The sequence below is a fragment of the Rhodamnia argentea genome, chromosome 3 (assembly GCF_020921035.1).
Source record: "Rhodamnia argentea isolate NSW1041297 chromosome 3, ASM2092103v1, whole genome shotgun sequence".
NCBI classification, from domain to species: domain Eukaryota; kingdom Viridiplantae; phylum Streptophyta; class Magnoliopsida; order Myrtales; family Myrtaceae; genus Rhodamnia; species Rhodamnia argentea.
The window spans coordinates 11,988,804-12,015,267 of NC_063152.1; the positions used below are offsets into that span (position 1 = coordinate 11,988,804).

The 26,464-nt window shown below is 37.9% G+C and overlaps 3 protein-coding genes across 4 annotated transcripts in view; all 3 read right to left on the reverse strand.

The window, feature by feature from the left end:
• Nucleotides 1–9,721: 9,721 nt before the first annotated feature.
• Nucleotides 9,722–10,628, reverse strand: LOC115753788 (secreted acidic protein 1A-like). Its single transcript, XM_030692599.2, has 2 exons — nucleotides 10,533–10,628; nucleotides 9,722–10,012 (listed from the first exon to the last, which is right to left on the reverse strand). Exons 1-2 carry the CDS (start codon nucleotides 10,626–10,628, stop codon nucleotides 9,722–9,724), a joined length of 387 nt encoding a protein of 128 aa, XP_030548459.2.
• A 6,171-nt stretch (nucleotides 10,629–16,799) lies between these two features.
• LOC125314101 lies at nucleotides 16,800–17,582 on the reverse strand. Its single transcript, XM_048275559.1, has one exon. It carries the CDS (start codon nucleotides 17,580–17,582, stop codon nucleotides 16,800–16,802), a length of 783 nt encoding a protein of 260 aa, XP_048131516.1.
• Nucleotides 17,583–25,852: 8,270 nt separating this feature from the next.
• The window catches only part of LOC125314333, a 30,704-nt gene continuing 30,092 nt past the window's right edge, over nucleotides 25,853–26,464 (reverse strand). Inside the window, exon 2 of one of the 2 annotated variants that reach the window (XM_048276361.1) lies at nucleotides 25,853–26,129. In XM_048276361.1, the coding sequence (XP_048132318.1) occupies nucleotides 25,915–26,129 (215 nt within the window). In that variant the 3' untranslated portion in view covers nucleotides 25,853–25,914. Of the gene's footprint in view, nucleotides 26,136–26,464 lie in introns of both variants that reach the window. The other variant, XM_048276360.1, reaches the window with a different exon arrangement.

Consider the following 26,464-nt stretch of genomic DNA (forward strand, 5'->3'; position numbering starts at 1 on the left):
AGATTTATTAGTATGTGACCGTACGCAAAGCCAACAAAACCAAAACCGTATATCACACAAAAAAGTTCCAATAATTATCACCACAAAGGATGTTGAAAAGAGCATTTAAGCGCAAACACCGGGGTCTGCCTACGAATTAACAATCCCATAGCCCTGTCTTGTTTGAGAGAGTGAGTCCATGTGAGGAATTAAGGTTTCTAATTTTTAAAGAGAATTGGCAAATTTAACAATCCATAATTAATCCAATAAAATTTGGTAATAAAAAAAAAGGTGACATATTGAAGAAAGATATGTCGATAGGTAATTCAAATGAGTGTTAGTATCCAAAGATCAATTGGTAATTTAATCGGAAATAAAGTTGGTAAGTCGCACAAATAAATGACGATAATCAGGAAGGACAAGCATTTAGAGTCCAATCACATCATGGCATTTGTTAGTCGGTGAAGATGTTGTGCATTAGCCACTCATTGATTGCTGCCAACGGATGGAAAAATTTGCACGTTGCTACTCGAAATCGCAATACATATTGTTTGATAATGAAAGCTAGTTGAGCATATCTGAAAACGTATCAAAGTATGCAAGGCGTATGGAAAATCAGATTTGTTTGTATGTTTATTCACAAGAGCAACAAAATCGCCACCACGACAAACATTTCTATCGCTCCATGCTCAACTTAGGGCATTGAGAAACAACATATTAGAGTTTTAGGGTTGCTGGTGGAGGTCGATCATGTCCATCCCCAGGACTATGACCAGGACTCGTCGGGTCAAACGCTTCAACTTGACCATAACGAGGAGGTAGGGGCTGCCCGTTTATAGGACTATGACCGGGACTGGTAGAGCTAATCTCCACTGTTATCCGAGCCGGCACTGGAGATGCCTTCGGTGTCCCACTTTTCTTCGCTTCGGTCGATGGAGCGTAGCAAAGAAAATCAAAGCTGAGTGAAAGACTAAGAACAGTTGCCTTATTTGAAGCCATTAGATATCGAAGCAGGCAGAATGCTGCACTACTCTCCTCGACTGACTATACATATAGAGCTCTTCGGGGGTCACTAACTTGGGAAATCAAGGATGGCATTAATGGCCTCCCCATTGCATGTTAAAGTTGGGAAATCTGGCATGGCATTAATGGCCTTGTCATTCATGGAAGAACATGTCGTTCTCTACGTAGTCGTTGTCGTAGAGGAATTGTGGTTATTAGATCTGTTAAGTGGAGATTGAGGAATCATCTCTGCAAGACTGGTGGCTCGGGAGTGTGTCTCAGATCCGTTGATCTGAGGTTGTGATAGAGCGACAAAATTTTAGGCGAGGGCCAACATCGCCTATGAGCTAGGCTATGTAGGGATCTCCGTGCAGGCGTGTGTTGGAGTATGGTTCATACTCACTAATGACAGAAAAGCACGTGAGTCCAGCTCCCTGGTGATGGGCGAGGATCTAGTGAAGCCGCCATATGACTTTTATAGTTTGAGCCCATATTTTTTCTTTAGTAGTTTGGGTTTAGGCTCATGAATAATAATTGCTATACATTCTCTTTTTCGTTTGTAATTGGATGACGTAAAATGAGAGGTGCGAGGTGCTAAGTATAATGAAATCTTTTGTTAGTCGTAACCCTAGTTTAAAGGCAAACCACGATAAACCTTGAGACAATTTTTTCTTTCTCGCTTTTACACTTTACTTCATTGTGATTTTGCGTTGAATCCTAACGCGGAGATCTTCATTGAGGCACACAGAGGTCATTGTTGGGGCCCGAGTTCTTCGTCGTCATCGAGCAAAGGTTTTCATCTAGGTGTGCAGTTGTCTTCATTGTGTTGTTCCGGCGAGCTTTTTCATCTATGCAGCTTGATAAAAAGTGTCTCCATCTTGCCATGATTCCACGTTGCACCACCATCGATGCCGATGGTGGTGCTGATCTTCACAAGCAGCAAGCAGCAAGCAACAACTTGTTGTTAGCCTTCTTTTTGTGGTTTGTTTTTATTTTCATCTAATCTAGGTGTATCGCACCAATATCCTAGATTTCTTCCCTAAAATTTATCTGGTCCAGGACAAGTCCAAGAGCACTGAATATCATAACAAATTATCCTATTCGAACTCAAATCTGGACTATGAAATACAGCCTAATGAAGATCTTTTATATCTTGATGATCCATGAGTCATCCAGAGAATAGTCCTCATTTATTGCCCCTATATCTTTAGATCTAGCCTCGTCTTTTGGCGGTTCAAATATTTCCAAAATAGATTACTTGTATAAAGTCTCTTATTTGTGTGATGAAGATAAGATATCCAATGCCGCACTCCCTGTAAATCCACACACTCTGCCTTTGCTAAGCCTGCTTTTTCCCCCCTATCAGATCTATTTGACGATTTATTTGCAAGACTGTCAAGGAAGTAAAAGTGATTGATTTGAGGAATTGCTGATGGAGAACTCGAGTTCGCCTATTGTTGTGAGGCCTTAAACATATCCATGAGGTGGGCCATTTGTTCACTCAATACTTTCACTTGCTCTTTTACCTTCTTTGTAATAAGTGCGACGATCTCAGCTTTATCGGGCTCTCGTTCTAGATCGAGTGCCCTAGGGTCCTTGTGGAGGATCTGTAACAACCTAAATCCCTGTGAATGGGAAATACACGAATAAGTACACATTTCAAGTGCAGCAGGTTGATCCATGATACCTGCCTAGACTCTTTCCATTTAAGTGCATCACTTAGTCAAAGTGAAAGTGAAAATATGAAACCAATGCTCCATTTCAGAAAATTCCCAATTTTGTCCGCCTTCGGGAAAAAGATTGCTATTAAATTGTAGGATACTCGAAATGGTGCCAAGATTTACAGGCATATAGTTAAGATGATGATGAGCAACAACTTTTGAGTTTTAAGATCTAGCAAAAAGCATACAGAATAGTACAGTTTAATGCATTTTCTCAGAAAATCTTAATCAGAAAATCTGGCTCGTTCGATTTTTGTTTGTGGGATAAATGGACCATTAAAATTCCGAATTAAGTTCCAAAAATTTTCATTCCACTAATTCAAAGCCCGTTTATAACTTTCATGTTTTAACTTTTCGCAATAGAGCTCTCTAACCATTCGAAAATTGCGAATTAAAAGTCATGTGGAAACTGTCTTGGAAATTAGGTTCATTTGATCCCATGTTTAATTCTGAAATAAATAAAAAACGACTTCAATTGATCCAAAAAATTTTCAGGTTATAAACCAGGATCTTGTTTCTCGTGAAGCATTTGTGTTCCATTTTGGAGCCGAGAATTTTATAAAATTGCAGAACCAATATAGGTCGATCAGAACAGCATTAGGAATATTCCAATAATCCGACATAAAGGATGAAAAGCGATTGCAAATGAACATCCCAATGTAGAAATGATGGAATGCAAGGACAAAGACTTCCAATGACATCAAACTACTTTCCTTTTCTTGGAGGCCACATGATCTATAGACGAATGGGCCTTTAACATGTGTCAAAGTCGTGCATTCTCCTTAGCCAAAGCTTCTGCTTGTTTGTGGTCCTTCAACGCCTTTTCTTCATTGATTCTGATCTAGGTCTAGCAGGTATACTATTCTGTCACAGCTAGGATCTCTGGGATTATCTCAATAGGAATGGTGTGATGCTGAATATATCGGGCCATGGCATAGTATCTCTTCATTCTTCCAGTGGGCTCATCTGTAGGCTAAGTTAGCTTTTGATTGGAACACCTCTCGCCAAGCCTCGAATGACACTTAAGCTCAGCCCTGTAGTTCTTGCCTTTTTCGAACCAGACTTGGATTTCATTAGGCCTAAGTGGAGGTGGAATATTTTGTAGAGTTCGAAACTGGTACATAACTTGCAGGGGTTGATAACTTGTCGGTCCATAAATGCCCATAGAGGTATAGGCTTCTGATCGCCATGGTATAGTCAAGCCTCAACCATTCGGAATCACATGGCTTGCCAAAGGAAAATCTTAGAGCTTGAGTCTTTGAACAAATCAACTCATTGTGTATAGTGCAATTTCTTAGTTTGATCTTGCAATTATTTGAACCTCAAAATAGGGTTATCAATCATGCACAATTCAAATATATCATGTTTTCCCCAAATTGAGAAAGGTGGGAGAAAAATCAGATTTGTAATAGCTCAGTTGGAACTCGAAAATCTCATTTTTTTCCCTTCCTTAAAACGTCAATGAAAGGAAAATTTTAGCTAGGATAGTGTTTATAAAATTAACTCCACCACAAATTTGTTTTACCGTCCAAGCTATCACAGGATCAATAACATTTTGAAGGAATGGGAATTCGAAAAAGGTTTGGATAAAGATCCAAGATCTCATGAGGTCGGAGTTATTTTTAAATCATTGATTTGGACAGGACAATGGGCATGCTTGACAATTACTTTTCAACACTTTTTAATTTCTTTTTTGTTTCAATTAAAAAATTTAGCAAGCACTATCATAGGGTCGACTCGAATGGGTGATTCAGCTACTTCAATCTCAACCAATTTTTCATTGGCAATATCATATTCTTCTAAAGTCGGAGCAAACTCGCACTTACCTAGCACGTACATGATTTCGCTCTGAATGTCTATATCGAGGATTAGCAACATGTAACCAATACATTTGAGCACGCACCGCTGACCATCCGATCTTTAATCGACCCCATAACTTCTTGAGCTCTAACTTCGAAGTAGACACAAAATGAAGATCGGTGCGATCCATTTGTATATAAATCACGTGCCAAATGGATTAACCTAAATCATGGACCGTACCAAAATAAAATAAGATAACAGGAGATAAAGTTCACGAGATTACCGCCTTCAAAGCAAAATGGCAACCCCAATGACATGCATGAGTCATGGATTCAATTTTTTGTTCAATTAGCAAAGTGAATTGACAAACAAAATGACTTGTTGCGGCCTTGCGCACGTTCGCCATGATTAGTCGTCATACATAGTCATGGCTAGTCGGCTTCAATCACTTCGGCTTGGTTCGTCGACAAGGGCAACGTCTATGCATTGTAGCTCCACGTGCATAAGAAAAACCCTTGAGCCATTTTTTTTAAAGAATTTTGGGACCAAAATGGGATAACTTTTAGCGAGACCTTACTACCAAGATTAAAGAACCATTTAGATACCATCCTAAAACTATTGGTGTGACCCGCGCTCGATCACGAATCATACATGGTGTTGTGCAATTACACTAAAGCTTGCACGACATTTAAAAGCAATTAGCGCTCCAACAATTCAAAAACAAAAAATTTCATTCACCAAGCCTACAAAACAAAGAGTTAGCCATAGACTCCACCCCTTATAATTCACACTTTGTAAAATCATTTAACACCTGAAGATTAGAATTCAACCAAGATTGCCAAACCAAAAGAATTTTTCCACGAAAATTTTCTAGCTTAAGTCCTGTTAAAATTTCGAAAATTTTAAGTGTCCCTAATGGAGTCGTCAAACTGTCGCGACTTCAAATTCGATTTTTAATTTTGGGTTAATGGAATATCAAATTAATTAACTTAGCTCAAACTCTACCAAGTCCTACCAAATCTTGGCTTATGATTTGAATGATTATCTTTCAAAAGATTTTTTAATTTTTCGGAGCCGTCACTAATAATTTTGAGAGGTTGATTAGAAACTTAATAAAATAGCAGGAGGAGACTATTTTATTTTACTACGACCCAAAAATTTTAAGTTTAAGGACTTGGTTACATTAATTTTTCAATTAATGCCCTTTCGGTGCCAATTTCATGAAAAATGTTTAACTTGGCAATTCTGATGAAATCTGATTAGAAGTTCATAGGTGCAATTTTTTGGGTTTTCTCTTTCTGAATTTTTCTTTGTATTTTTGTGTGATTTTCGAAATTAAGGATTAATGAAAATGAGAGTGAATTGATTCAAGATTATCTTAAAAGTATTAAAATTAGTTTGCATCAAATCCCAAAATTTTAGAAAAATATTTTAACCTTTTGTCTACATTTTTGAAATTAAAATCTACCCTAATAGATCTAAAAATATTTTATCTAATGAACATGAACTACTAGATAGGTGTTCTAGAAAATATGATCTTTCTAAAAAAAAAACTGATAATATGTGATTTTTAAGAAGCCACATCCTACTAAAATCTTTCTGAATTTTTCAATTTATGATAAAAGGGTGAACATTAGAAATTTTTTATTTTTGTTTTTCCTAATTATTAAAATTAAAGAAATTTTTAATGAAAGATAATTACTGTTATTTTTTTCGGAATTAAGTTTTGATCTAAAGCCTAATAGATCAACCCTTAAATTCAAAATGCCCGCTATGTAAATAATTCTATCTAGAGCCTAATAGACAGACTTATTTTCTCGTGTGCGGTTGCAAGTTAGGAAGCTTCCTAATCGATTGCATTTTGAATATTCTCTGAATATCCAAAAATTTTGAAATCCTATTCAGATTAGGCAAGATTTTATGAAAATTCACATCCGATTGGTAATCTTTCAATTTTGGCAAGACGATATATTGCAAGATTTTCAAGAATATTCAAATCGGATATGCAATCTTCCAATTTAGACAAGCGATGTGTTGCCAGATTTTTTAAGATATTCAATTCTAGATATGCAATCTTCCAATTAGGCAATCAAATATCGCATTATTCTATATCAAGCAATGACATTTTCAAAATAGGCAACCAAATATCAAAAGTAACCAAATTAGAAAATATACCACTTTGCAACATTGTATTTCCAATTCAAGCTTGCATCAAATCTTGTGGATCAAACTTCGAATCTTGGAACCGGCTCAGGGGAAGGTCACGCACGGTGGTGATTATGACAAGAGCGAGCTTGACTTACGGATAGATGGCCTTATAGTGCTTCTTGACTATGAAGAGGCCCGCCGAATAGGACAAGTCTCTTCTACTGGTGTTGCGGCTGCATCTTCGGTCAAAGCACCAGGTGGATTGATGTTGCTGGGTGAGTCACGGGCGTTGTTTGCAGATCTGCTCAGCTTCTTCTTTGCCTTCGTTCTTGAATGTTTCACTATCCACTTAAGTCCATCGGCCGTAATTTCCTTGCCGCCGGTTTAGATTGATGCAAATGATGTCATGTATACTAATCTAAATTAATTAATTATGCATGCTAATTAAATAAATTATTTTTTTTATAGAAACTAAAGTTTAATTCATAGTTTCTATGCAAAATAAATTATTAAAAAAAAATTCAAAATTTAGGTGTCAAGAGATACCAAAAACGTGAGAACCACAAAGGATAAAGTGGTCAAAGTACTTTAAAATGAAGTGTCTTAGTGAAAGAGGGAGTAGAAAAAGCGCAATACTTTCCTTTATTATGTGATCTTCTATATCATAAATGCTAATATTTTTATTAATTCTATAGATGAAATTAAGTGAACCACATCATGTTACATTCCAAGAATAACTCCGGGGCATGTTGCGTGCCTTTTAATTTTACAAATATCAACCCATGTAATTGTTAGATATATTGTATATATTAGGATTAGAGCTTTTCCCTTTATTGCTTATATTTACGTTTATACCCTTCCTTGTATGTATATTTATTTTGGCCTTGTGCTTAATGGTAAATCATCTATCCCATTATTTATTTCTTTAAACCTAATATGGTATCAAAACTAATGTTATCTGCAAATGTGCATCCACCCCCATTAGTCAAATTTCATGTGCCACTCATAATCCAACTTACACGTGAGAAGGGGTGTTGAAGTTGTTGTCTCACATTACTCGATAACAGGTCTTATATTTTCTTTATATTCATGTGATCTCCATATACCTATCGGTTTATGCTTTTGGGTTGGACTTTCTACCAGTAATATCCATAATGATGGCGTGGCATACATAACCTCCAAGGAAAGATTATGTCACACAATGGCTGAGTGTTGTCTTGAATGCAAGGATCTTAGTGTGTGTGTGTATGCTGCCGCAAGTGACTACATGTATTGATTTTCTATATGATGATGCATGTATGCATGTTTTGAAATGACTAAGTCAATTTTATTATTCGGCTTATTCAAATGTGTAGTAGACCATTTTAGAAAATCGAATTTTTGTGAAAAGAACTATAGTTTGAAAATATTTTTATGGAAATTATATGGGCTTGCATAACCCCTCGAGTCTCGTATTAGAATGTTGGAATTTCAGGCCAAGCCAATCCGACTCCAAATCTGATCTAACCCTCCTACTGTTATTTTAAAATGAATCCAAACATGTTGATTGGTTTTTACTTAATACGGGTAATCTAGTGCAAGAATGTATTCTAGCAGAATAACATCAATTTATATATAGTTCCTAATTTCTACTTTTGTAGAATAGCGGCATAATTAGATATGCAAATTATATTCCTAATTCGGTAGGTACTATAAATATGTTAATTTGATTTTCATGTGTTCTCCTAAACATGATAACAATCTATGGCAAATAGTTAAGAGAGTAATTTAGAGATATCGGTCCTTCGTGATTTTTTTCTTTTATTCATTTTTTATAAGTGATATGAGCAAATATTTTTAAACAAATATTTTACAAATCAATTCACTATCCTAAAGAATATAAGTGATACAAACGATTATCCAAGTGATCATTTTCAATGGATTATCCAATTGTCGAGGACTTTTATGGTAATTTTGAAATCATATTTTCTTCTCATATGGAAATCTTGAGACCGGGTTCCGTTCGCAAAAGAACAAAATGCATTTCTCGAGGTGCAATAAAGTTTCACAAATCAAACAAAATTGGATTTACTTCTATAAAAAATCGGGTTTACTTCTATAAAAAAACAAAATTGGATTTACTTCTATTAAAAAAACAAAATTGGATTTTTTTTTTTCATGCATGGCGTAGTCATTATCGCCTTTCCAAATTTCCCAAGTTAATGACCCACGAAGAGCTCTATATATCCCGAGTTGAGGTGAGTAATGCAGCATATTCTTCCTTCTCTAGTTGTCAATGGCTTTGAATATGACAACTGTTGTTAGCCTCGCACTTGCTTTGATTCTCTTCTCTACGGTCGGATTGTCTGAAGGAAGGAATTGGAAGCTGGAGAAAAACAACCTCCCCTTGATATCGGGCGACGGAGAATACGAGGTGATGATGCGCCAAGTGGACAAGAACAATCGTAATTTTCACTTTCCACCATGGATCGTGGCACCTCTAGCACCGGCTCCGTCGGTAGAGACACTTGTACCTTCTAGTCCAGGCCATACTCCTGGTGCTGGACATCCTGCGTGTTCTCCAATGTCGACCAGCGGAGAGTATGATGCGATAATGGCCAAAGAGGACAATTGCCATCATCATCGCCATCACCATGGCCATCATCATTTCCATATTCCTCCAGCCCCTACTCCAATAGAAGAAACATTAAGGCCTACAAGTCCAGGTCATCGTCATGTGCTTTCTCCGATGTCGACCAACGACGGATATGAAGCAACGATGGTCGAAGAGGACAATCGCCATCGTTATCGCCATCGTCATCATTATCAACATACTTCTCCAGCTCCGACTCCAACAGATCCAGGTCATCGCCATCGCCATCACCATCCCCATCATTGCCATCATCATCAACATACTTCTCCAGCCCTTGCTCCAACGAGTTCAGATCATCACCATCGCCATCATCATCAACACACTTCTCCAGCCCGGGCTCCAACGGAAGAGACATTAAGGCCTACAAGTCTAGGTCATCGTCATATGCTTTCTCCGATGTCAACCAATGACGGATATGAGGCAACGATGGTCGAAGAGGTCAATCGCCATCGCCATTACTATCGCCATCATCATCAACATACTTCTCCAGCTCCGGCTCCAACAGATCCAGGTCATCACCATCACCAGCACCATCATCGCCATCATCATCAACATACTTCTCCAGCCCCGGCTCCAACGAGTCCAGATCATCACCATCGCCATCATCATCAGCACACTTCTCCAGCCCCGGCTCCAACGGATCCAGTACATCACCATCGCCCTCTTCATCAACACACTTCTCCGGCCTCGGCTCCAACAGATCCAGGTCATCATCTTGCAGTCGGACACCCTATACAGCCTCCGAGTCATGATCAATATGTTGTTTTCACAGTCCCAAATTGAGCGTATAGCGATAGTTCACTGTGGTTGTGTTTTTGTTGATCTTATTAAACATATAAATTAAATAAATATTATTTTTCATATGCCATGCATAATTTGATGACTCTAACGTGGTACAAGAAGGTAGTTGCATACATGCGTAGATAGTGTACTAATATCATCACCAACTAACAAATGCCAATACTCTAAGGCTTTGTATATTTCGTGAAAAATGAGTAATTTGAAAAATATTTTTCAAAAAACTCACTTTGGCAATAACATTTTTTTTGATCATTTAAATGTTAATTTTTTAAAAAAGTATTATTGAATGAACTATCAGAAATTATTGGACAGTGGTAATTTGTGTGAATTAGTTTTGACGCGAGCTCGATTTACAAAATTGGCACGAAGCCCTTTTGATCCAACTCCACTCATTCCTCCACCCATTTTCTCTCTCTTACTCACTCTCTTTTCCCGCGAATCCCTTTCACCTCGTGGGATCCACCCACGTTAAATGCCCCATCCTCCCTCTCGCTCTCTTCCTCGATAGCTCCGCCCGAGCATCTTTGAGCTCGGCTGAGTTCCATTGCCTCAGCAGCCCAATGCCAATGAGCCCACATAAGTCCCCCAACCGCGCCATCATCCCATCAGCTCATTTACCACCTACTCAGCACTTTACGCTTGCCTACATGCCGTTTGGTTCGCGATGCCGAGAGGAAGAGGAAGCTGATTCGACCGTGTTCCTTCGCTATTTTTGCTCCTACTCGTCACGTACAACCTCGAGGCAAGTAATGATCCTAATTTGCTTCTATTCTGCTCAATCTAGTCGGATTGGTGTGGGTTGAAGTTGTGAGGAGCGGATGCACCGCAATGAATATTTTAGGATTGTATGGTTCGGGGAAAGGGCAGCTATATGTTGCGCTTGCTGGTTCAATTTTGCATATGGAGTCTCGAGTGAATTGAAATTGAGAGTAAGTCGGTAAGGTGTGGTCGAGGGTTTGGATGAGAGCTTGGTGAGGGAATTGACTTGCATAAGTACAATGAATGATCGGTTTAGTATAGTTATACCACGGGCCATTCGGAAATTAAGTTTTAACCTAGCTGGTTGGGGTTGTGGAATGTCGTTGGATTAGAGTTTCACCGGGTGCAAGGAAATTTTGTTTGGCTAGGGGATAATTAATTGAGCTGATCCATGCTAAATAGTATATATCTGTAAGATAGATGTATTGTGTATAAGTGAAAATCTAGCTGGTGGGAAAAAGGATGAACTTGGGGACTTTCGGTATGCCTATTTTGAGGAAGGTATAGTTCTGACACCTGACAATATTTGACAAGTTTTAATTTGACTATTTAGAGACCGGGTAAGATGGTTGCTTGCTTAGTACCAAGTTCTACTCACTTTTGTTGTTGGCACTATTTTTTAGTTGCTTAGACATGTCGTCCTCTTGTCTGTTGGTCAAAGCTATTCTTCATTTCGGCGCCGGTGTGTATCACTCACACTTGGGAGCAGCGTTCTATGCCCTATCCACCTTACAACTGTTACGAGAGACTGTGTACAATCATAGTAATCGATGTGGGTCCTTTAGTGGGATGTATCGAGCATCGTTTTATGGCCACCTACATCCAAGGTTTGGGTGTGTAGCATGGATCATAGCTCTCCCGTCTCGCGAGCGAGCATAGTGATGGGAAAGACGACATTGGAGGGAGGATCATTGGCAAGAGTGGAGAGTAGTGGAGCTTGGGGGTGGGGGTAATAGATGTACAAGTAATCTTTTGAATTACGATGACGCAGCAAGTACTTTTTTATGTTAGCCACGAGGTAATATGATGACGTTGGTGGTGCGCATTGTTGGTGATGGTTGGAGGGAGCTGAGCCTTTTTTATTGTCTCCCTATTGTTAGTTTCTTTTGATTGGCCTTGGATGATTCACCGAACTCATTTATTATATATAAAAGCACAAATTTTCCAGATTGGTAGTATAATTTTACTATTTGAGTGCTATGTATGAATATTATAGGTTAGTGAACCCTATGAGTATGGCTATACCCTTTAGGCATCGTAGCTGCCTATAGTATTACATGCACTTATCATTCTGTTCAGTCTTCCACATGCGCCCCCGTTTATGTAATAAAAGATTAAAACAGAACATAATCAGAGTACGGATTAAGGACAGTCCCTCACAATGTGGTATCGGAGCAGGATGATTGAGGGTCATTTCTTACGTACTTGGTATCGAGGCAGGTTAGTGTAGTGATATGGTGCGCTTGTGGATGAAATGTTTGGTAGGTACGTACGAGATAAAATATACAAGTGCTTGTGTTTGTGTTTGGTAGGGGATAAGCGGTAGCTTAGACTACTTTTAGCTAAGAAGAAGTTGGTCGATCACTATGGAGGAAATAATAATCTCCGTGGTTGTTTGTGGTTGTAGTGTAGTGATCGATAGTTGGAATGGACGACATGTCAAAATGGTAACGATTTATCGATAGGCTTAAAGTGTGGAGTATGATGGATTAACTTTTGTGGTATCTTAGGCTTGAATCTAGGGTTTTAGTTATCGATTCTTCCTGAAGGTTCTGTTATGATGAAGTGAGATTCGTAAGGAAGCAAACAGTGATTGTGAAGTGTTATGGTTGAATTTGAGCTTGTGCTTTAAGGCTTAACTGTCGATTTTGGGCGAATGGCCTATTTGAGTGTATGACCATAATACAAAAATGAATAGCGACCGGATGAGGAGTTTATAGATTGATTTGAGTCAAATGATCTGTGATTTGATGGTTGCTTAATGGTTTAAGATGTTAGCCTAGGTTAAGGATTGAAATGAAAGTGAAAGGTACGTGAAGAGTCGTGAGGACGTTCATGCATTGTAGGGATTTATTACATTAAAACTATTGAGTTTTGAAACGTGCATGCATGATCATATCATCCGACTAATAGCTTGTTATGGGATGAGTGATATGAGATGCCTACAAACCGTGAGACTTGGTGTGGGACTTATCGAACAGGACTTCTACTTGGGGACGAACTATGAGAAGACCGATGGGCTCGCAACGACCTCATCTAATGAGGCCGGGGAGTGACGTCGGGCGAGAGAGGCCTGGACAAGGTGTGGCTCTTGGCAGGCTTTTAAGATGGCGATAGAAGCAGGAATGAGTCAAGCCATACATAGAAAAAGTTAGATATAGGTGTTTTGCTAAGTTTGAGTTATTTTCGAAACCTAAATCTTTTTAAACGTTGGAACAGTTCTCAAAATGTAGAGTATTTCAAACTGAACTACTTGTTATTTGAAATGTTTTCTTGAGTTAAACCCCCGTAATTTTGATGTGGCATGTGTATAGCATTGCATCTCGAATGATGGACAAGGAAAGAGCGATAGATGAAATACCGTGAGTGAGGAAATACTTAAGGATGTTTGGTGGGAGGATGGTGAAAGTTAGTTGTATGTGTGCCTTTGAAAGTGACTTGGAGTAGGCCTTTGCTGTGTGATCATGGTAGCCTAAAATTGAGATGAGACCCACACGAGCTAGCTGGCCGGCGACCCGATAGTGTCGTGATTGAGTGCATAATGTGTGAAGACTGTTACCAATGGAACCAGAGCGGGATAGGTTGGTTGGCAAGTGCGAATGTACGGCAATTATAGGTATGCAGATCTATAATTCTTCCGCTGCGTTTATAAATCTGGATTAGCTTTTAGATGTATTACCCTTCAAAAGGAAATAAAGGAACAAAGTTTTGTCTTGCAAAAACGACAATACAAGCCATTCACAAATACTATCTTGATGACAAGGGGAGAAAGAAAAGAAATGAAGAGCAAAATGTGGAAAAAATGCTAATAAAATGGGAGAATCGTCTCAAAGAAAGAACAAATTGAGGGAGAGCATTGATCAAGTATGAGAAAATCCTGATAAAGTTGATTTAGTCTCTGCTTGATCTTAATTACTATTTTGATGATGGACAAAAAGGTAAATGTGTGTTAGAACTTGCAAAGTTCCATATAATTTGGTTAGTATATATTCCATTTCCCTTACTATTTGTCATTAACAAATCTCTTATTTGCATCATCGTTTCATTATAACAAAAAGGCAGTGAAATTTATCCGTGTTCCTTTATATATATTTGTTGATGTATATGACATCCGATTCTGCAGAATATGAGTTACACGTAATATTTCTTTTTTACGTTCGATTAAGCATGTGCAAGATATTGCATCGGAAGATTACATTCATGCCAAATACATTGCATCTGATTGTGTGAAGATGAATTGATTGCATGTTCTCTACATGATACCCTTTTCATTATTATCGCTTTTTGATTATGAGAAAAAGGGGGGAGAGAATATATATATATTATAATTTTAAATTTATTTGGTGCATAATATTGAGTAGTGATTATATTTCAAATATATTATGATACTCAATTTATATGATATCTTCTGATTACATTCTTTGAATATTTCTTAAAATTGGAAATTGAATTATATGCATATTATGCCTTGATCTAAATTCTGATTTTTGGAAAGATAAGCATATCTCTTTTACTTTTCACATATGTTTAATTCACTATCTTTAGAACGTATTTGCACATCTGCATATTCAAAGATTATTTGGTCATCATCAAAAAGAGAAAGATTTTTAGGGAAATCCTTTTTGATGTTTTGAAGATGACAAAATAATAAAAAGAGCTACAAATGTGTTTATTGATTAAGTAGAATCCGAAGAAAGATGTGCAAGCCGTTATGTAGATGATGTCTTGATAGAACGTGTGAAGGTTATGAATTCTCTATCAATGATGAACAAGGCATTAGGCGTGATGTGTCTACAAGTTGGATGTACCTGAGTTGAAGGTGAACAAGCCTTGAACAGGAAGTTAGGTAAACCTTAGAAGGATCTTAGATAGGTGAACAAGGAGGTAGAATCGTGATTGCCAATACGCTTGGAGGGATTAGCAACTGAATCCATGGAGATTTTGAGTTTATCTCTCAATGGCTACTTAATTTTCTTTATACAATATTGTCCAATGAGTTGATTGGAAAGTGATCCTCTAATGACTGTCCAATGGGTAGATTGAAAGTGGATGAGTGTCAAAGGATACCAAGGTGCCAAAAGTGCAAGATGAGATTAAGGGTTGAAAATTCCAATGTCAAAGAGAACTTCAATTCTTATACACTTGTCTTAGTGAGCTTCAAAGTTGTAATCCTTGAGAAGCATTGAAAAGAGTGATTGTGTGAGGTAGTGTCAATCTGAGAAGTATTACTCATTGTAATCTTTTATTAATTCACTAGTGACATTTAGCCAATAGGCTGTTTGCATGGAGAGGGCATAGGCTTGCAATGAGCCAAACCACTATAACATCTAGGTGCAATTCTCTATATCCCTCAACTCCTTAATATTATCTTTGTTGGTATATTGCACACAAGTGAATCTAATTATAATATTACACAACAGACTTTGACTTCGCATGACATTTATCTTGACTATTTTAATTTCGATTTGATTCCTCAAGATTGGTCTAAATAACCTATTCATCTAACTCTAGGTGATGGTGCTAGCGACGACGAGTCAAAATTACAAGTCATCCTTCTCGAGGAAGAGAAAGAGAGCACAAAGAGGGATGGTCTTTCAAATTTCAGATGCGGCTAGATGCTAAACACGCGACAAGTGGCAAAACTTTGACAAAAGACTCCCGTAGAGATTTGTGCACTCAGACATAATGTCGATTTACGTGTATCAAATGAATATCCGTCGAACTATAATATTTTATTTTTCTAAAGCAAGCATTATATATGTACAAAAAAAATTAAAAGGAGAAAACTTCAGCGACAATCGATGTGAAACTTAAAAGGAGAGAACCTCAGCGACAATTGTTGTGATTCAATGTTTCCTTGCAACTAGGAATCCGATCGGACAGCTTCCTGTCCGTGAAACCGGGAAGTGGGAGCCAACCGTGTTCACTTTGGAATCAAACTGGAGCAGTCCTTTTTTAAATGTCATATTTTCTTTTTCAAAAGTTCCTAAGTATATTGAAAGCTACTTTAGTGTAGAACGAAATTATTAAGCACACGGAAGTTACTAGTGAAAGGATAGGTTACTTCTACAACAAATTTGTACTCTTTGCTCTTGCCGAATAAAAAACTAAAAAAATAATACACTTGGACCGATTCAGTATGGTCAATCCAGTTCCTTCCTAAGAATTGGGAACCGGGCCAATTTCCGTGGAAACCACCCAAAACAACTAGTCCAGTCTGATTCCTGAGTTGGACTGAGACCGATGCACACCCTTTCTCGGTATAGCCATTCCCAAGACAATTCTTTCATGTAATTCAAAGGGATAATAAGATTCAGAAGCTCTTAGATGATACATGGAGACAAGAAGTCATTGCTTCTACGCAATTAACATAAACCACCACCAATTACGTTGAAAATAATGTCAAAAATCAAATCATTGATGAACCAAGCTGACATATGTTGTCTTGATTTTTGGGGAAAAGGGGAGTCACCCAATAAAGATGGATCCATGAAAAATAACTGCTTATAATATTGTTTGTAAAAAAAAAAAAACATAATTTCTGCTTTCCTTAAACAAAGCAAAATCATGAGTTGCCCAAGATGAGAATTTCCAATGTCATTGACAAATAATTCATGTGTAATCATATGTACATGAACAAAATCGAGAGATATTTTTACACGACGAGAACAGGGAAGAAAGAAGAATTATCAAAACTTCCAAATTGAACCAATAGCAACAACGACAGAAAACAACCGTCATATAACAGTTGAAGCAACGGTGTGAGCCCACCATTTGAGACTCTCTCTCATGTCCGTCTCGTTCCCAAGAGCAGGAACCTTCCAGTTCATCAATGGATCCTCCTCCTCCTTCTCCTCCCACCATTCCCACGCCTCCGAGAGATAAGGCCTAGCGATACCTGCAGACTCGCCAACACGCTCTTTCTCATCACCATCTTCCTGACGATGATCGGCTTCTTCGTCATCGTCATCATCTTCTTCACCATCTTTAATTCTCTTGCCCAGTCTCTGTAGCCCAGGAATGATGGAGACCAAGCTCGAGTCATCTATGTCTTCCTCCGAGAAGACAAACCCGAGATCCATGAAACCTTTTAGCTCCTCGAACTCGAGCTGCGACAAGCTCTTGCTCAGGGACCTCCTCTTCGCTCTTCCTCCCGCACGGCCCTTCTTTCCCCGCGAGAATGCCGAGCTTCTCGGGTTGTTCCAGTTGAAACCTTCTTCTTCCTCATAGATCATGCTGTGCAAAGGCGTCGTGCAAAGGACTGAGTCTGCAGAGAGAGAGCTCGATGGGAAGCTTGTTGGGATGATGCTCGTTTGATCGCTCATGGACCTCACAAGAATGGACGGAGCCCGGGAAAGATGAATACACGGGTTTTCGTCTTCGGGTATTCCTCCTATGCATTGTTGACCTGGATCGGATCTGGAGGTTGAAGAAGGCGAAGTGTCTGGTCGTTTCTTGAAGATCTCGAGCTCGAACCAGCATCTATCAATGATCTTCATGACTGCGTCGGCTTCTTCCATCAATGGCGGCCAGAGGAAATTGCGTGATTATGGAGATTTAACTAGGGATTGGGCTGCTTAGTGTATATATATAGAGACTCTCAATCACCGAGATTGCCCTTGGGCTTTCCTGTTGTTTACGAGAAAGACTCAAAATCAATGTTCACACGTTTGAGTGTTACTTGATTGATTTGGTCTTGGGTCTTTGTCGAATTGTTTGAATTTTCATTGGACCTTTTAGCCCTGATTACATCACGCGAGAAGGTCCGGTTTTTCCTAGAAAGTGCGAGGGAGAGAGAGAGAGAGAGCTGACGTGGCTCTTAATCAGAGAAAATCAAAATTTTTATTTGATATGGAGAAAATAAGAATCTTAACCGCGTAACGCTGGAGGATGCCCTTAAGCTACTGTATTTCATTTACTTTATAATACTTACATTTTTTACCAAAACAAAAAAAAAAGAGAGTCTGGTCTTAGTGCGAGCTAAACCATGTGAAACCATTTGTCTTGCTTCGCTAAGTAAAAAGAGTGGCAAAGGAATGACGAGTGTAGCTACCACTTCTTGGTGCTGGCATAAGTATCTCAGTCTTGATTCGAAATGTCCAATTTAAACCTTAACTAATCAGTCAAGATATATGTATCATTCTCGTCATTGCAACTTTTCTGAGTGCCATAAGTTAAAAAGTTTCTTCACATGAGGTACAAATGTCCAACGCAAAAGTTGGCCATAGATTCAGGCACTATGTGCGTCGAATTTATGTAACCCCATAGAAGACGATGTGACCCTTCACCAATTAAATTAGGAGGACAACCAACTTTTCAAAATTGACCCTTAAAAGCAACATCTTGTTGCTTGTACATAACATACACTAACGGATTCCTCTAAGCATTGTTCCCCGCTAAGCCAGTCGCTTTGGGTTGCTTCAAGATTAGAGAGTTTATATCCACCAAAGTGTTTATCTACACGAACTATTCTTTTCCTTTTCACCTATTCTAATCTTGATTTGTGCAGAGAAAGCAAAGCAAAATCAATTGAAAAGTCGATCCTTATGACAAATCTGCTTGAATATCGATCTACTTTCAACATTTTGTCTTCGAAATAAAAAAAATGGAAGCTTTTATTTTTAGGATCAATGCCACGAAAAACCCAAAACAAGTATGCTTATAACAAATTTACTCCAAACTATTTTTTTTATCACAAAATATCTCAAATTGATACACCTATTTTTTGCCTACGAAAAATATGAAACCGGTACAGTTGTGACAACTTTACTCGAACTAATTTTTTGATCACTAGAAATCCTAAATTGATACACATTTGACAAATTTATTCTCTGTTAGTTCCCGTTAAATTTTACCTTCAAATTAATAAGTTAGATGATATGTTCCCGTTGACGGATGTATCGGTTTGTGATTTTTATTCTCTGCTTGTCATAGGTGTGTCGGCATGGGGTTTTTGTGGTATCAATCTAATTTAACGAAAATTAACGGATGGTAAATTTGTCTTAGACATACCAATTTGAGATTTTTGGTGGTCGAAAAAATTATTTGGTGTAAATATATCATAGAAGTACCAATTAATTTAGGGTAAATTTTTCACCAAGATACCAAAGTGGGTTTTTTTGTGGTAAAAGATAATTTTGGATAAATTTATCACAGGTGTTTCAGTTTGAGGTTTTTCATTGTATTAATCCTTATTTTTATTATCTTAACTAAATGAAAAGAAAGTGGCTTGGACCAATTCAAACGTGTTTAAGGATACCTAACATGAGGGATCTAAGCCAATGATTACGTGTTTTCTTAAATTTTTTGCGTGGGCAGCCAGGCGATGGCTCCGTACTTTGATCAATTTACGTTGAATAAGACATTTTTCGTTTGTTAGTAGGTCGCGGTCAACGTGATGGTTTCATTGGTTTGGTTTTGACCCCCCCCCAAAAAAAAAAGGTGATGTTCTGGTAATGCTCGAGGGCAGGACGGTAAATGAGGAAAAAGCTCCTTTTGGTGAATATTCTGATCCTATATATTTTTTTTATTATGTTAATTGAGAAACTCCAATTTTGACTCATGGTCAACTCTTAAACGCACGGGCAAAAGATTAACAATTTCGCGCGTGTTTCTCGTACTCCCATGTCACGCGCGCGACTTTCGATTTCCCCACGGATGTTTAGTTTCAAAGATATCGTGTATTTATAAAGATATCGGCAATGAATTTTTATTTATTTATTGAGGATTTATAATTAGGTTTTTTTGGACTGACTAGGTATAGTAATATTGAGGTGGCTGTGTATATGACGTAAGTATATATATTTTTGATAAATTTATATTTTGATCCCTAATTTAATGAAAATTCTTAAAATTGATCTCGTGTGTGTCGGGATGCTAAAGTCGCGTGTCCGGAGTGCTAACCATATGTCGGTCACATGCCGAAAAGTGTCGGACTCACCTCGGAGACTCCCAAAGAGAGTTGATGCTTCCTAGTTTATAAGTAGACAATAATCCAGCAATATCAATGTGATCTGTTTGCATGGCATGGCATGACATGTAATTTGACGGGTTTAGATTTGGCGTGAAAAGATTTGTGTTGCGAGAAAAATTGCATTCTTTCGTGGATTTGTTTCCACACAATTAGACATATTTAACATTCATAAAGAGTTTACGAAAATAGAATCCATTTTAACAAGAACAAATGATTAAATAAAGTCATTCAACATAAAAAAAAAAAAAACTGACACACGTACGTTTTTCATCTCTAATATGGCCGACAAGGCATATTATAGACTAGCAAGAAATATTATGGAGGGATCGAACTGGTAAAACCAGTACATACTCAATAATTCAATAAACTTTACACAATCAATTTTATTAAAGTAGTCATATGAGTTCTCAAAAATGCCCTCACTTATTGGGGGTTTATGACCAGGTCAATATCGGGCTCTTCATCAGCTAAAATCTGGTTACCACATGTCTTTAAGACAACTGCAGTAATTATCAAGTGGGTGTCGCATTTCGAGTGAAATACTACAACTGCAGTACGAACCCCAAAAGTTAAAGTGAAAACCTTTTAATAAACATGTACACATCTCTTCTCGGGAAGAACACGACATAAATCTGTTGATGCGACATTATCTACAATCGTATATGCAAGATTACAAGAAAATGCCAAGAACAAATATGTGGGAAAATTAGTAAATGGACAGATAACTAAACTAAGATAAATATAGAAAACCTAAATGAAACATCCCAGATTTGATGAAGATTGCAACGGTGAATTGCTGGACAAATCTCCTTTGGTAGTGAGCTTATATTGCATTCACCGCCAAAGGAGTAAATGCCCAGTAATTCACCACTTACATGCATTGCACACTACTAATCACGTAATATAATATAATATAATATAATATAATATAATATAATGTAATATAATGTCTGATTTTTTGGGCTGTGCAATATCTATTTATAGCCTCCCCAAAGGGAAGAGACATTTTCCATATGCACAGAATATTCTCAGAACACCCAAAATCAAATAAAATTTTGTTTTCGTCACTTCAATCTGCACCAAATAATAAAAAAGAAAAGATAGTGGTCCAATGAGTTAGATATGCTAAAGCTCAATTCCTATCCGTATAAGGCTTTGGCGACGAAGAGTCAACATAAATTCCTCCATCCAACTAATTGGATTCGAGCAATTTCGAGAAAAATTTAGTTTTTGCACATTTTGGTCTCATCTTAAAGGAAAAATGATACTAAAAGCCCCTAAATTTTGACATAATGTGTAATGTCATACTTCAACTATTAATTCGTTCTGTGTGGTTATTGAACTATTCCTAAATACTCAATGGAGTTGTTTTATTTAATCGGACAACAAGTCGGATGTAATTTAGAAATTTGAAAATATGGGTCAATACGACATAAGACCACGTGATTGTAGATTCCTTTTTTTTATCCATCTACTCTTATATAGGAATTTTTGTTTTTTCCATTTATCCTTGAAACTTAATAGAATTCTATCAACTCCAACTTACGAAAAGACATTATTAAAATTCTTAATATAGTTTAGAGGCCACATTAAATATCTAGTAATAAGGATCATATTAAATTAATTAAAAGTTCGGGGCTGACATTGGACTATGGACCCCAAGTAGTATTTTCCCTTTCTAAATGTTACAGAAAAAAGCACATTTTCCATGTAAAAAAAATTTAAACAAATGATAATCGGGAAAAGTTTAAGGTTGAAACTCTCTTTCAGGTTTGTTTTAGGGAAGCGTTATTTCCACTCATTTTGGTTAAGACACATTCTCTTTTTTGAATGTATAGTTCTTTTTTTAGGCTAACTAATAAAATTGACTTTGTTTCTATCATCTCTCTCGTTGGTTTTACGATATAAATGCTCTACCCAACAAGATATTATCTTATTTTGCCTCATGCATTTAGCATTAGCCATGCGGCTCTAGTTTCTTAAGTAATATTTTACATATTTTAATGTGGCAAGAAAAATGCTTTTTTTTTTAAACGTTGAGAGTGCTCCATGGCTACATAATGTTACCCAAAAAAAAAAAAAAAATCAATTGGTGTTTTCCGTCCACGAAGTTGACAAATTTGAGGACTTGCGCTATAACTATCTCTTCTTAGAATCATATAAAAAGTACATTTTTTTTTTTGTGTGCAAATTATAGTCAAAACCTGCATAGCTTTTTGAAAAATTGCACCGCAGGTTCTAAACATTATGTATAAAATGCAATCGATTAATTCCTCAAATTTTACTTAAATGTGCAATTACATCCTAAATCTTATGTTGAGAAGGGCAATTTAAGGATGCCATCTAGGTAAGTATTCAGGAACACATTGATAATTTTAGGTACCGTTCATTAAAAGGAATTATTAACACTTTTTAAAGAAGGCATAGGACTTAATTGAGCTATTGAAAAAAGTTTAGGATTCGATTGCATTCCATACACAAGCTTTAGGACTTCGGTGCAGCTTTTTCCTTCAGTTATATCTCTTTTGCCATACATAACATGTATACACACTTCATTACACAGTTTTGCTGCTGACCTCCAACCATGACATTTGAAGAAGCGCACGCTCCTGGAAGCAAAGAGGCTGAAGTAGTGATAGGGACTTCGGTTGAGGAATATAAAGGTGAAGAATCGGGACCAATGCGTTCTTTACCAGAAGGAAGAACCCTAGGCAAGAATTGTGCTCTGGCATATACCATCTCTTCCTCTGGCATATACCTGGCATTGTGCCGAATCTGGTGAAATAAATACCAGCTTGATCATCAATGTGAAGACTCGGGCACGGCCAAATGAAGGAGCGGCGTGGAATGTGAGGGTGAATAACAGTGTAATTCTCCTTTGGCAGAAGAGAACTGCAATTGGAATGCATGCGAATGTTTAATGTCGTTCTTGCTTCTGCCAAAGGAGAATTGCCCTGCCATTCATCTGCACCGAATATATATATACTTAGAGCTCAACAAAGACGTTGACAAGGCATTTTTCGTTTCCTCATGGCAACTTTCAGATGTATTCATTTGCGTTGGAGGTACTTTATTATACCTTCAATTAGGTTATACTATATTTCAATTTCATTTTGAGCATTGGGATTTGCAGTAGTGTCAAGAAAGAATAGAGCAATCATAGCGTATACTGTCAATATGAAAAAACATTTCTACGAGCGGTTTTGTTCACCCTTAATCTAAAGTTTAGTGAAAAGTGAGAAGTTTAAGCTCTCAAATCAATGATGCATAATGTGTAAAGTCTTGTTCACATTGACGCTACATGCTCTATGCTTTCCAAAAAGCATATATGTCCAGGACTCATAACGCGGGGTATACATACTTTTTGACTATACTTTCAGAAAATTAGGACTACTAATTTAGTCGAACAATGTTAGATGTAAATATTGCAGGTTTTGTAACATTTGAGCACATCATCCATCATCACCATTGATAAAGTTGGACTCTTTGGATGGCGTTAGCAATTGTCTGGTCACCAAACAAAATTTCTACGACAATCGAAAAAAAAAAGTTAGAAAAAAACTATACCAATTAAAAAGGTTAAATTACTTCAAAGTTTTGCTCAACTTCATTTGGTTTTATAGAAATTGTCAATCAATCATAGTCGCCATATTAAAAATAAAAAGAAGAGTAAAACCCTTCGAAACCCTGCGAGGAAATCTTTAGAAACCATGGTGTGGACCTCCGTCCTGGCCGCCATCCACCGCAAATCCCCAGGTGATCAGCCAAATCTCACCAACAAAACCGCCCTCCTCCTCCTTTAGAATGAAGCAGAAACCCTAGGGGCCTCATCAGCGCCTTGCTAGACGAGATGATCCCCCACATCTTCTCATTCCATGCCACCCGAAGACATCGTCAAGACCAGCGTCTTCTCCAAGCACTCCCAGACCACTTGGACCACCACCACTCACCTCGTCTTCAACGGAGTCCGGCCCCGCAATCGCTACACCTCTTCCTTAGACTTCCCATCCCTTGTCGACAGTGTCCTGATCCAGTGCACCTCGCCCACGGTGAAGAGGTTCCACGTCACCGTCTTCAAGTAGGACGAGGCTGACCTTGGGGCGGTTGGCCTCTAGCTCCATGTCGCAGCAGGGCACCGAGTGGAGAAGCTCCACCTGTGGCTGGCTACTGAGGCGCCGTTGTTGTGTATACTGCCACCGTTCTTGTGTATTCCTTGAGTTGGTTGGTTGGTGCACCCAGAAGTCTGTTTCTGCTGTTTTGCGTTGGGTAGGACTATAAGGCGGCCTTATCTTAAGGTCTTGTTGATTGAATATGCAGAGTTGGTAATCGCTGGCCTCATGTTCCTTATGGAGCAACGAATCTGCATCCTCCGTAAATTTTCATACGGTGTTCACTTTAATATCATAACTTCTCAATCAAATACTTAATTGGCATAATTATAAGAAAGAATGATTACTTACATGTCATAACTTTTAATTGTCATCCAATTTTTGCCAATAAGAGAAATCGTTATCGTTACTCATAGATTCAGCAACGAGTTTCCCCATAAGCATAGATGCTTCCGTTCTTGTGGTTGGAAGCGAATCTGAACGCTCTTTGGCGACCGCCCAGCAGTTTTGATATTAGGCATGAAAGGGATGCCAATTTGGACGTCAGAACATGCTCCCGGATCTTCCATTTTCATGGAATCTGCCAAAACTTGTGTTGTCCCTTTTTTTTACTTTCCGTACTCCCATCCCATTCATTCATGCATTTAATTACCTTTCAAATTTCCCGGCTTTGATCAAAAAAATAAAATAATATTCCCGACCTTAATTTTTTAATTTTTTCACAACTGTAAAGAAGAATAATTATGTGACAGTCATTAATTTACTATAAAATTAATAGTCTGATCCGGGCAAGAAAATAATAAATAATAAAAAATTTGTGAGGTCCATTTCTTTGATAATATGTGGCCCACTACATGCTGTTATTTTCATAGTCATCTAAAGATTGTTATGCTAACAAAACCCATCTAGAAATTTGCATCAACATCTAACTAAACAAATTTTTAATTGGACAAAACAAAAAACCTATAAAGTGATGCGACAACCTATAAACAACAATTGAGTAAATGATTCGTATTCATTATGCTATATTACTCCAGTTTATACAAGCTAATATTTGTATATGTCGTATCTTTTTTAAGATTAGGTGGATGGTGAAGATGTCATAATATTGAAAAAAGGGAAGTATACCTGGTCGGATATAGAAAATTTATGAACACCCAAACACACACACGTGTGTAGCGTATACCACCTTTAGCATTCATTTTACGCACAACTAAAAGAAAAACATAAAAGTCAAGAATGAAAGTGAATTCACGTAAACGTCACATGCATTATTACCATTTGACGATGTGTACAATTGATATCTGTCCATACATAGAGCAAGCAATTATTAATTGCTTGCCCTCCCTATAGTGTTCTTGAGATTAGAAAATGGCTGAGTTACGTGTTCCTAGCAATTTAAAAGCCCTTCGTCCATTAAACTATAAAAATAAAACCTACAAAAGAGATAGTAACGAAGAATATCCTAAGTTCAATGAAATATCCAAGAGAAACGACACTACACGTTAGAAAAAGGCTCGCAAACTCTCTAGTACTATTGATCATCCTCAAGGTAAATTTCAAGAAGGTACTCACTCAATGAAGATTAACAAATTCATCAACAAAATCAAGAAATCCTTGCCCATGATGAAAATCACGAGTTGCCCAAGATGAAAATCTCCAATTTGATTGACCCACCAATTCATCAACAAGATGAAAAAGATATTTTTACAAGAAGAACCATCAGGATTTCCAAATCGAACCAATAACAGCAGGAACAGAAAACAGCCGTCATCTAACGGTTGAAGCAACGGTGTGAGCCCACCATTTGAGACTCTCTCTCATGTCCGTCTCGTTCCCAAGAGCAGGAACCTTCCAGTTCATCAACGGGTCCTCCTTCCTCTTCTCCTCCCACCATTCCCACGCCTCCGACAGATAAGGCCTCGCGATAACTGCAGACTCGCCAACACTCTCTTTCTCATCACCATCTTCTTGATGATGATCGCCATCTTCTTTGCCATCTTCTTCGCCATCTTCAATCGTCTTGCCCAGTCTCTGTAGCCCAGGGATGATGGAGACCAAGCTCGAGTCTACTTTGTCTTCCTCCGAGAAGATGAACCCAAGATCCATGAACCCTCTTAGCTCCTCGAACTCGAGCTGCGACAAGCTCTTGCTCAGGGACCTCCTCTTTGCTCTTCCTCCCATTTGGCCCTTCTTTCTGCGCGAGAACTCCGAGCTTCTCGGGTGGTTCCATTTGAAACCTCCTCCTCCTCCTCCTCCTTCTTCATAGACCATGCTGTGAATAGGGGTGGTGCGAAGGACTGAGTCTGGAGAGAGAGAG